General features: G+C 42.9%; 1 protein-coding gene across 1 annotated transcript in view; it reads left to right on the forward strand.

Annotated features, from left to right (window-relative positions):
- The window catches only part of SORCS3 (sortilin related VPS10 domain containing receptor 3), a 315056-nt gene that overhangs the window by 259590 nt on the left and 42731 nt on the right, over positions 1-12735 (forward strand). Inside the window, exon 14 of the mRNA XM_067300219.1 lies at positions 215-322. Within this exon, the coding sequence (XP_067156320.1) occupies positions 215-322 (108 nt within the window). The remainder of the gene's footprint in view (positions 1-214; positions 323-12735) is intronic.

Genomic DNA, 12735 nt, shown 5'->3' on the forward strand with positions numbered 1-12735 from the left:
CCATGTCCTTATTGCCATAGTTTATACTCTCTAAGGCTTTGATCTTTCAAAGTACTCCAAGAACATGAATTAGTGGGCCGGGAGGCAGCAAACATTGGTGCCTGTCTATAAATCCAGCTGCTGGAGCTTGCAAACCTTAGCCAATAGTTAACTGCTTCAGTTGCACTAGAGTAAGGCTTTTTATATGTATAAATCTTGTCTGCTTCTATCCCAGGGTGAGTTTTGATGAGGGAAGAACCTGGAGTAAATACAGTTTCACATCAACCCCGCTTTTTGTGGATGGATCCCTTGTGGACCCTGGCATAGAGACCCAGATAATGACGTAAGTACAGCAGCTCTTAACTTTCCTTAAATGCTGTGGCGGAAAGGGTACATGGAGATCCTCAAGCACATGGTGAGCCTCATGGTGTGCAGTGCAGCATTGTGGAGCTACATGTGTAGCGTTGCATGAATGCACAGTGATGTTTCTTGATCTGTGCTGATGGCCACAGACCCAGAAGGAGTGTCCACGCATTCATGTGACAATGACGATGGAGCCAAACTCCTCACAGTAGTAGCAAAAAGTATAGCAAGGGGTGATGGCGCCAAGCTGTGGCTTGGGAATTTAGACTGGACAGTAGGAAAATCTGCTTCCCTGGGGGGTGATGTAGCCCTGATCAGGGTACAGAAAAGTTGTGGTTTCACCATCAACGGAAGTTTTCAGACTTTGGCTAGGTGAAGCCCCATCTGACCTGATCTGTAGTTGGCTGCAGTTTCATTTGGAGTAAGAGGGTAGACTAGCAAAGTCCAGTGGACCCTTCTCACAAACACTTCTGTGAGACTGCAGGGTCTGCAGTGCTCTTCAGAATCCAGAGTTGCATATAGTTGCATCTGTCATCAGTTCTGTGCTTGCTCTAGTTGTGCCACTTCACTGTCTTTTGAGGTTGCTGGCAGGTTTGAATATCCCCCAACCACATTGCTTTCATCCACATTGCGGGCTGTCCATCCAGTTTTAGCATAAGCTCAAAGAATTCATATGCAGAGCTGAGCTCAGAATAACCTTTCTGAACTAATATGCAGTAGGTTACGCTCTGCCCATACTGTGGAAAGAAGAGCCTGTGCTGGCACTGAAGGTGCTTGGAGCTTCCTCCCCTCAAAAGTGCTTGCTGGAGAGCTGGGTAAGGCTGACAGAATCAGTGGAGAGATCTGGACTCAAAACAGGCCGGGACCTGAGTTTATCAATCGGGGAAGACAGGGAACATTTAAAGTTCAAACACATCTTCAAAAAGTCATTTGACCTCTAGCACAAAGCAGGTCGGAGCGCTCTGCTCTGGGATTCTGAACAAAGCAGGGACTGGGTGCACTGCCTTAATTGCTTGCGGAGATGCCTTTTTACCTGTACTTTTTTGGGGCAGTGTGGGCAAGCTTTCTGAAAAGGATCAGAAAGCAGGGTGGCTAAGATGCTGTCCTTAGACTGAGGCATGCCTGGGAAGCATTTCTGCTGTGGTGTGAAGGAGTGCCCTTGGTTAAACACATCAGACAACAACAGCAACACTCTAGCTCAGGGGCCGGAAACGTAGTATAAATTTCACTTTGCAGTAGGTTTGTTTATCCTGCTTTTTGTACCTTACACAGGAAAGTTCTTACAGATTTACACTGGTTACAAGAGGAAAGAGAATCAGGCCCTGTATGTTGTCTTCTGGGCCTCAGTCAATCTGCCTACTTCCATGGCAGGAATGGGTAAATGTATCTCATTGCTGGTGCCATAGGTGGTGACAGAGTGAGTGTAGACCACTATGTAGGTTTGTCACCAGTTTCTTAGGAAGCTTGGATCAGATAACAGTTTCATGTCTTGGGCATTTCTGCTAGTGATTTGAATTTGTTCCAGTTGGGATGTCATTCATGTTGGTATGTCTTTCAAAAATCATATGTACATCAACCTTACACAAACTGATGTAACTACGTGGTAAGGTATGTCCTATACACAAAGTTGAACAGCTTTTTACTTGGAGGTTTGAAAGCTCACCTTAGTTTCAAGAAATAGGCTGGGGAGAAATTCTCCACTGGCAGAGTCATTGAAGCTGGCTTCTTTGCCATCTATGCCATGAGAGAAGTGTCTTGGTGCTGTAGTCTTGGATATCTTGATAATCAGGAAGCTATAGCCAACTCCTGTAGAGCTCATCTATATCTCCTGTGCTGAATTGTCCTCAGAAGGCCAGGCTAAATAATTATGGCTATCCTTTATGGCTATAAAGTATATGAGCTGCACTCTTAAGGATGGTGACTTGGAGTTTGCTTCCCAAACAATGATGGGACAGCACAAGGCAGCCTTCATTTTTATTTCACAGAAAATTGTTGAGATTCCTGTGGGAACAGAGGTTATTTCCATTTTGGTATGGGTGATAGTTTTTCCTCTTTCTTCCAACACCATGCCACGGCTTCAGTTGCTCATTTTCTTCATAGAAGTGGAGTATGTGTTTGCATAGAGGGGTTTATCTGTACATCTGATATTTTGCAGTCTGCAAATATTGCCCCTACTTTTGTAGAGAAGAGCAAAACACAACAGTGTATAATATACCTGTGAGCCTTTTCAAAACAGTGCTGTTAGCATTCTGCTGGGGGAATATGTGCACGTCCCTGGCTGAAGATTAGAGCTGACATTCTGTTCACTTTCTGCATATTTTTCTCCAAACAATAATGTTTCACTTTCTGTGCTGGTTAATGTGGTATTTTTCTGTGACATTCTTTGTCACAGTGCTGGATATCTGTTGCTTTCCAACCACACACATGCACGCGCTTGCGTGCACGCACACACACACACACGCACACACACACACAGAGTTGTGTGCTCATATAAATGTGAACATCAACGCCTTCGTTGAAATCAATGAAGCTAATCAGTTTCAACTAGCTTTGGATTTAGCCCATTTACTTGATAAATCAATGTGGTTTTCTTTTGAGATGAAAGATGCATTTTAAAATTAAGATTATTGTTACTTAACTCCATAGTCTTCTGATGAAGAAAGTAGGAAGTGAGTTATCTTCCCAAATATTGTGCATCAGCTTTGTTGAGAACTGACTTGTTTTTCTTTTGGAATCTTTGCAGACATTGTCTTCTTATTATTTTTTTTATTACTCTCATTAGTGAGTAATTTTTAAAACTATTCGTAAGTGTCTGTAAAAGCCATAAAAAGAAATTTCACATCATGCTTGCCATAAATGTTTAGAGAAATTCCTATCCACAAAGTAAAAGGAACTGAACAGGGAAAGAGTTCGTTTATAGAGCCCATCTCAAAATGGTTTCTATGCAGATCACTTAGGTATTTCTCGCAGTGAAAATATTAGTGTACTGATCCATAAGTGCAGAGCAGGATCATGCTGAGCTCGTGGAGGCTTTGACTTAGGAGAAATTAATGCCTTTCTAGTGCTATTGGCCATCCTCTGAGCCAGGATAACATTTGATGACTGGAGGTATGTGGAATTTGTGTTTGTGGGTAGAAAACCCAATGATTTCAAGAAGCTGATGGGAGCTATGCGTGGGTGTGGGATCAGCATCCTCCAGCTGAGGGTAGGGTCATTGGGAGCTCTGTGGGTAGAAGCAGGGCTGAGGCAGAGGGGCCAAGTCTATGCTCATATTTAAGTACTGTCGAACTGAATAGGTGAGTGGCTTTTAAGGAGTGTGTCCCTTGTTGTGGAGAATGTGAAATATTCCTTCTAGTGTTGTTGGCTGACTCCTGGTAGGGAAAATCTTTGCTATTGATTTGCATCAAAATGGTCTGTGTTCAACTACTTCCAAAAAATAATGTCCTGAGGGAAAAGTGTATTAAATAGTCATTACAACCCAACTATTATTACTATGTTGCATTATTAACAATATTATCATAATATGATTTTATTAAAGTCACTATATCAGTAGAATGACTGTTATTCCCAGCCTTCATTTTGTGGCACATCCTCAGAGTAGGCCTTCTGGAAGTATCATCGGTTTTAGCATAGATTTTGATACTGCTTCATGTTATGTGAGCAGCTGCAGTATTTACCTGTGCTGTAGGAGCATGCTAGGTGTTGGGCTAAGTATGTGTGTCCCAAGACAGTCCTTAACAGCTTAATGATTTCATATCAGTATGGTAAAATCTGTGGATTTGTGTGTGGGTGCGTTATATGATTCTGAGTATCTTGGTCTACTTTGAATTTGGAGCTGCTTTTATGATGGAATTGGACAAGATGACTTGCAGAGGTTCAGTTCAACCTAAATTATTCCATGATTCTCTAATTTTATATAGCTATAGCAATGTGAGGATGAACTAATTTCCTTAAAAGCATCATTGAGCAGGCTCCACTAAGGATGCAGTTTTGTGGCACACAGGGTAGTACCACGAGACAGCGTGAGCTGGTCTAATTGGGGTTCAGGTGAATCCAGTCCCCTTTCCTCCATTCCTGGCTGATCATCCTCTTCTGCACTTCCTTTCGCTGTTGTTTCGACGCTCGTCTTGTCTGACAAGGTGGCTGGTTCAGCCTCCTTAGTGTCGCAGCACTTTGGCAGATGTGTGCCAGAGCACGTTCCAGTGTTTTTCAGGGGTGTGAGGAAAGCAGTTGTAGAAGCAAAGGGTCCTTTAGGAAAATAACTCAAATGTGTAAGGATGATAGGTTAGGCATGCTCTTTGGGGAACCAATGAGTGCCTAGAAAGCACTAGTCTTTTAGAGCGCAAGTTTCCTAACTTCTGTCCTGCTGCCCTCACTGGAGAGTAATACATCTTTTAATGATTTTATTTTCTTATGGATTGGATCTAGCGATACAAACATTTCTGTGTTTTCAAACCATAGGCACAGGATGTTACTCGCCGAAGGTGGTCCACCTGGGAAAAGGAATCCAATTGTGTTCCCATTCTAGTGGATTATGGTATACAAACAAAGGCAGTGTTTTCTCCAGAGTTGCTAGTTTATACCATTCAAGTGGGAGAAAAGTTGCTTTGGTGGGTCCAGAGAAGGGCTTTATGTTGTTCCATTAGGAGCTCTGACTCCTAATTATTATCCCTGCCACTTCATCTCCTGTGCTAAGCATCTCTCCAAACCTACATAAACAGAAATAACCTTTTTGCTTCACAGCCCTGCAGTGCTTTGCTATCATTTTAGTCGTCTCATTATACATGAGTGTGTGCAGACACTCATATACAGATAGGGATCATTAAGTTTGTCTCTGCTGATAAATATATATTTATGTAGACACATCCATGTGTGTGTGTATAAATATATACGTGTTTATATATATGTATACTTAATGATCCATATATATCTGTTTATGCATCATTGGGTATTAACATTTTCAGTGAGAAGATTTAATATAAGCTAGTCTGCCAGCATTGCTGTTACTGCTGCCCTTGGCTATGCATACGTGAGAAAATGTTCCTGGCTGTAAATGAATAGGTTATGAGCCCTGGCCCTTTTCAACACCTTCTTGTTTGCATGGCCCTGTGGCTTTACAAGGGGTTAAGTGGGAACATTTTTCCAGCAGACCTATGAAATTACTTGCAACCCATCACTGGGTAGCAGAAGAGTGGGGCAGAATGAGTGAGTAATTGAAAATGATGGAGGTGAGATGGAAGCCAGGAGAGGTTTGAGGTGAGAAAGGGAGCATTAAGAGCACAGGCCATACTGAATCAGACCAAAGGTCCCTCTAGCTCAGTTCCCTGCTCCAACAGTGACAAGTAGATGAGACTGAAAATATAAAAAGCATATAATGTTGTTTTCCTTGTATACTTTCCTTATCTACAGATGTTTGCAAATAAGGGACTTTCTTGGCCTTTGTATGTCTAAGATGTGCATGGATTTTTTTAATTTTTTGATTTTTTTTCCTGAATGCTTTTAGACCTTTAGTAGTCACAGCGTTGTGTGGCAATGAGTTCTATGAGTTAATTCTTATTGCGAGGTACTGACTGTCTTGTAGAAGACATCAGCAAAGTATGTATAGGTGCAAAGATAATGTGGACAGATTCTGGATAGCACTCAGCAGAGATGTAGCGGATTATGTATGAGAGATGGGCAGCAGTTCCCAGGTCCAGGCTCCCACTGAGTTCAAAATTATGTGGGAGCCAAGAGTCATTTTCCTGTCACTTTCTGATAAGGTGATTATCATCTTGCCTCTTTAAGCAAGGCAGCATGCACTGCCTTCTGCTAAAGTTTTGCTGTCACATTTAAAAGCTGATATGGGAAAGAAAATTACAAGCTGACACGATGTCCTTGAAAGGTTCTGCACTTTTACGTAGGGGTAGGGAGCTGTGGAGTCTACCATCTCTGTGTGGTTGTCCTGAGGGAAGTGAGGTGAAAACAGAGAGGTGGGAGGTGGTCAAAGGATATGGTCTTCTCCATGCTGAACCAGCCTTCACCCTCTGACATCCTCCATAGCTGGCTAGCATAGCTGGTTAGCAGTCCCAGCAACAGGAGAAGAAATGAGTGAATGTCAGAAATGGAAATACCCAGAGGTTGTTCCTCCTAGAAGGAACTGAGGCCTTTCCCAACATTAGCAAAGAAGAGTCACAGACACGGTGTTACTCTATTCCTGTGGCAGAGCAGAGGCCTTCAGACTCTCCTGCCACTTGTCTGGTCTCTCTTAGCTGCACTCTGCTTAAGAAAGAAAGAAAGAAGCTGTCAGAAAAAATCCAGATTTACTTCTGCAATCTCTGCTGCTGCTGAGCTGGACAGAGGATTTGATGAAGAGATCTGAAGGAAAGGGACTTCGCTGGAGATCTGTAGAAAGCTAAACACAGCTCGCAGCTTTGAGGTTTCACAAAACAACAGAAAGGATAGTGTATAGGGGCTGTTGTGATGAAGGACTCCAACCTCTGTCCTTATTTATCTTCATTGCTTTTGGGAATCACGGCTTGAAAGCTTGTTTTCCAGCCTGTGCATGCTCTCAAGTCTACTAAAAGGAAGGGCAGATTTTAAGACCTGATTTATCCAAGTTGCCTAGTTACCACTTGGTACCTAGAAAGTGCTGGAAGGTTTAATTTGTTCTCCTCAGTGTGTTTTTATCTTGCGTTTTGGGTTTCCTGTCTTCTTTATGATTATTGCAATATCTGTTTGTGGTGTAACTGGTTTTATTATTGGCTATGGATTTTATTGCAAGACTCTGATGTGTCCTTGTGAGTTCATTGCACTGTCCTTGCTTATGGGGCTGTGCAAACTGCAGTGCGTAAACTTACATAAGGACTCTTCAGGACAGGATCCATGAAATTAAAATGACTCTGTAAAAATAATGACTGCACACACAAAGAAGAGTAAAATTTAGAACTTAATCTGAGAACAAAAATTACCAATATAGTTATTAAGTGAGGAAACTAAAATGATTGAGAGGATATTGGCATTTGCCATAGTGAGCTGCTCGATCATTTGATCTTATTTCAAATCCTTTCTGGAAGTAATGAATAGCTTTGCAAGAAAGCGATCGCTTTGCTAATGCTGTCAATTGACTTTACAATGGACAAGAAATGTGTGTTATAAGAATTTCTGTTTTATCCTAGTGGATGATCAGTTTATACCCTGAAGAAAGACAATTGATTACCCATATAATTATCTTCATTTGCAAGACTTACAAATGTTATTAACAGCCACAGATTAATCAGTGTCTCCTCCTTCTCCCATCTCCCTTCCCCCCAGAAGAGTACTCTATTTGTTAGCCTTTGGATTACTGCGTGAATTCACCTAAACAGCCCGCAAAGGCACAATATTGATTGTGCTGTTGATACTTGCCACACGAGCTGGGGTCTTTCTGTGGCACCTGAATAGGCTAATCAGGTGATAAGAACATCTGCTTAGAGTAGGTGTTCCCAGCCAGCGTTGCTTGATTTATTGGGCCTTAGGAAAAGGAAGGGCATGCATGACATGAGATCAATTTCTAGCAGTTGCAACATGTACTCAGAAGATTCCTGGCAGAAGCCATAATACACAGATAAGGCATTGGGCTCTGGGGCATGTACTGTATATCTCTGGCTTTCTGTAGCAGATATTATTCCTGTTGAGGTCAAGTGCTATTTATTGACAGTAGAACAAATATTATGCTAAGAAGATCAACATTGTTAGTTGTACTGTATGGATAGAGAAACTGAGGCAAAACAAGGGACTTGCCTCTGGTCAGTCACTCAGTAGGCTGTGGGGAAAACTTGGCATTAAGTCAGGTCTCCTGAGTCCCAAAGGAATGTCCTACCCTTCAGGCTTTCCTCATCCCCCAGGGGGAAGAAGATCCCAGCAGAAGTACAAGGGAGGCCAAATTGTGTCTGTAACGCTCAGACAAGGTGTATGGAGAGGTAGGCACATGCAGGGAGGAGGACTAGGGAAAGGCCTGCTGTCTGGAGTGTCCTCTGGGCTCTCTTGTTTCTAAGTGAATGAAAAAAGCCCCAACAGAAGGAGCTAGAATAAGCAGCTGCCTGAAGCATGATTTCTTTTCCCTGACTAACAGGACGAGGGTTGCTGGATGACAATACAATCCAGACATCCTCATGTAGGGTCTAATGTGCTTTGTTTCTCATGCTGTTAAACATGGACAGGTGGACCATGGCTTCTGTGCTGTTCTCTTGCTAGCAGGTGTGCTGGGCTTCACTAATCACTTAGGCCTGGTATGAGTTGCACAGCTGGGTTCAGGGTGCTGTACACACACTCAGAATCACAGAATAGTGGGGGTCAGAAGGGACCCCTGGAGATCATCTGGTCCAACCCCACTGCTCAAGCAAGGTCAGCAAGAGCCGGTTGTCCAGGACTATGTCCAGTCAGGTTTTGAGTATCTCCAAGGATGGAGACTCCCCAGCCTCTTTGGGCAACCTATTCCAACTCCTCGGAGTCCTTCACCTTTCTGTTAGGGCAGGTTATGATATATTCTGCTTGCCCTGATTTCATCAGGGCATCTCAGCAGCCTTAGGGGCTGACAAACTGCATGGCCTCAGCACCTCTTCTGCTCCGCCTGGCCTTAATCCTGCACAGGGCAGAGAGCAGCACAGCTCACCAGCTTCTCTGGGAGCTGTGAAGGCTCAGCACTGCTTTGTAAGGTTGTCTGCAGAGTTCACTCAAACTAACAGATACTTCGTCATCTGGCTGCAGTGAGTGGTGGAGATGAGCTCTAAAGAACAGTGATACTGTAGTTTGCAGCATCTCATATGGTTCAAGTAGGGCTGTAAGCCTCTATCCCCAAGGAGAGCCTGTCCTCATATGTTCATTGTACATGGCTTCCCTGGTTTCAGGTTTTCATGATCGCTGTGACCCAAACGTGTGAAATCACTATAAGTGATCAGCCACCTCCTCGCACTGTCTCCCAGCCAGACTCAGATCTCATCCCCTCTTTTGAACCTTCCTCTCTCTTGCTCTCTGATCCCCTGTGCCAGGCTTGTCAGCCTGATCACCACAGCTGCCTGTTGCATGCGTTTGGGGCTTGTGTTTTCTCAGCAACAGCTCCTGCATTTGGCTTGGGCATCTCTGGCTGGAAATCTCTGCAGGGGATGAAGGACTGAAATGACTGAACATGCTGTGTTATCCAGCTTCCTGCAAGGAGCAACACCTGCTTCTGTTGGGACCAGACACCTGTTAGTGGGGAAAAAACTCAGATTGCTGATACCTGCCAGTATCTTTTCTAAAGGAGGGAGGCAGCATCTTCAGGTTTCAAAACTGTCAGAAGCTGGTTGTCTTTCAAGAGCACTTCAGGGAAGAGAAAGAACACTTCTGAAAAACAGCATTAAAAATTAACGTGCTTTCCCATCCCCCTTCCCAGGTGTCTCACACTGCCTTTCATGTTGCTGGGATTTCTTTTGAAGCAATTGTCATGTAAAGTGGTTTGGGAACATTGGCAATAAATTTTTAAGAGACCAGATTTCAAAAGGTTCCGTTTGTCATTCAGTAAACTCTTATTTTGATAGTGCTTTTTATGGGGGGGGGGGGAAGAAGTCTCCCCCACTGCTTTGTGCAGTATTCATGCAGCTAATGGGGAAATCGAGCCCAAGCAGTAGGTCTGCTTCATAATTATATGTTCTGCAGATTACTTGCTAATTGCACTTGGCATTACTTGCTAACTAAGAGATCATGTTGTACCATGTCATTTGCACCAGTTTTCCTCTCACGCTGGCACTTTAAAGGAAGTGCCCATTGAGTGATGAGTAATCCCAGGACTGTATTCCAAAGCCAAGAGAAAAGGGTCTGCCATGATTGCAGGATTTTTATTGCAGGATTTTGATTTTTCTCTCTATTCACAGAAACTCTTCTTTTGCCCCATCTTCTCTCTCCCTCCTGACCTGGAATTTGGCAGTGGGACAGCTTTCCATGAACAGTTCAATATGGATTGTTAGTTGGGTGAATCTGGCCAACACTTCAATTTCTCTTTTATAGGAAATCTCCATGTTGTGACATTTAGTTTCATTTGGATGTGGAAATAAACCATTTTCATCAAATTTCATCTGCATAAGAAATTCTATGAAATTTTTGTTTGACCCTTCCGCTTGGGAAACAGAAGACAGACATAGATTTTCTTGAGAAAATTTGTTCCCAAATTTGTCATCATGGGAGCTGCTATCTGCCATTGACATATTCTTGGTAGTTTCACTGTTGTTATTTTTTTCTACCTCTGAATAGCAGCAATAGATTGGGGAATTTTCCTTATAACTGAGACAGTCTATGGGAGTTATGCTAATTTGCACTAGCTGAAAATCGAGATCCAAATGAATGGTATATTTTATTTGGAAGAAAATGAATCTTTTCTTTCTAGAAGAAGTTTGCCATTTCTCTTACTCTTTTCCCATCCACAGACAGAAGTACAGCAGCCCTCAATCATCACCTGGTTGCCCTGAAGCTGCTGTTCCTAGTTTATAGGTCAGACAAAAGTAACTGAATTAAAAGCTCCAAAGTGGCTCTTAACGACCGTATTTTTTGTTCAGAAAAAAAATAGAAAGTGTTTTTTTGTTGGCAGTTGTCTGCCTTTTCAGTGTCATCTTTCATCTTTTATGTTTCCTTCATTTTCAGCCTCTTGCTCCCTGCATCATCTTGCCCGTCATGAGACAGTATAACTCTGGCTCCTCTTCCGCTCTCCTTAATTGCTGATCTGTGTCTCTTTCAATTAGGTTCTGCTTTCTTGTCACTCTCTTTCCATCCAATTTCTATATAACCAGTGACCTCCTTTAATGCTAATTCCATCTAAACCCTAATAAAAAACAATCAGGAGGTTACACAGCCCATTTGGTTTTCTCTAAAGTCTTGATTTATGTTTAATTTGTGGGGAATGGCTCATCTCTCACTCCCCATTCATAAAACCTAACCCCACCGGCACAATTTGCAGTTGTTCCATTGCTTCTTGTGTGCGTTCAGCCCTAACAGCTCAGCCTGCACGTAGGAGCTAGTCTCGCTTTAGTGCTACTTTCTTAGACCCAGATGGCTTCAGAGCTCTCTTTTGGGGGGCAAAATTGTCAACATTTTCTTTCATTGGTTCAGAAGGCATAAATATACCTCCATCACTTTGCTGACATTTATGTACCAAGGCTTTCTGTAAAAGTGTGCACTGCAGCCAGGATCTGTAGCATAGACGCACTGTTATCCCAGATAATGTAGGGCCAGGGTAATCTGACTAACAGGGAAAAAAATCCAAACCAAATCTAGGTGATAAATATGGAAGAAGAAGAACCTTGTACAGGGACATAGTCAATTCTTAGCTAGAATTAATATATTTGGTTGGATCTTGGCTCTTTCATCTAGGCCACCCCATATCTCTGCTCCATGTTCCCCAGCCCCCTGGGTTAGAAGAGGGTAGCAACTGGTTTGTCCTGGCTCCAGGTATTCACGCCATGCTGTGCTGATGCCAAGCTGATCAGTTCTCCTGGAGCATTGAGGTAGGAAATAGAGTAACCAACTGCAATAACTAGCTCAGATCCTGCTGGGCATCTTAGCTCTGTCTTGGTGCTGCTTGTGTAAGTGCCGGAGTAGGTCTTGTGGAAGTGCTTGGTTCTCAAGTGTGCTGTCATCAAGAGCCATGGGAATGGAAATGCAGCACTTAGAAATGTGCAGGCTTTACCTGGCAACCCCTCAGGTCCACAGAAATGCATCATGCCCAGAAGTTAAATGGCTTTAAAGGTCATGGGAGCAGACCAACCAGATATGAATAACTGTGGTCCCCGACTCCTATGCTGACGGGCCCAAGCTGGTGCTGCGGGAACCTGCTCTAGGTGTCTCTGTGGCTCAGTCCATCTGCTACCTGCCCAAGCTGCTTGTGGAGAACTCTCCAATCGGTGCTATGCCACTACATTGTGGGTAGCATTGGCCAAGCCTCCCCTCCTCCCCTACTCATGAAACCACATTGGTGATATTTGCCGGGAAGGAAAGTAATCTATGATGCCTAGTTAACTCTCAAAAATTTAGCAGTAGCAACATATGCTTTTGTTTGCTGGACAGTAAAGAGAGGACAAGCACTTTCAGCAAAAGCACAGATTCAGGTATTTACTGGTTTGGGTGATTTTTTTTTTCTTTTGATTGCTAAGACACTTCATCCGCATGCATTTTTTCTTTTACAATAAACAAAAAAAGTTTGGTTTCAGGATTTTCTAAATGAAACAGTCTATTTAAGATGACACAGCAATTACCTTTTCCTTCAGTATTATTAATTAAAGTGTATATTTAGCTATCTTTCTATGTAATTTTCTGTTGATCCATCCATCTATGTCCTTGTGCAGTTTATCTATACAGGTGCTATGAAGTGTGGTTGTATTACACTATTTTCTTCCATTTTGTTCTTAGATA

The sequence above is a fragment of the Apteryx mantelli genome, chromosome 7 (assembly GCF_036417845.1).
Source record: "Apteryx mantelli isolate bAptMan1 chromosome 7, bAptMan1.hap1, whole genome shotgun sequence".
NCBI lineage: Eukaryota > Metazoa > Chordata > Aves > Apterygiformes > Apterygidae > Apteryx > Apteryx mantelli.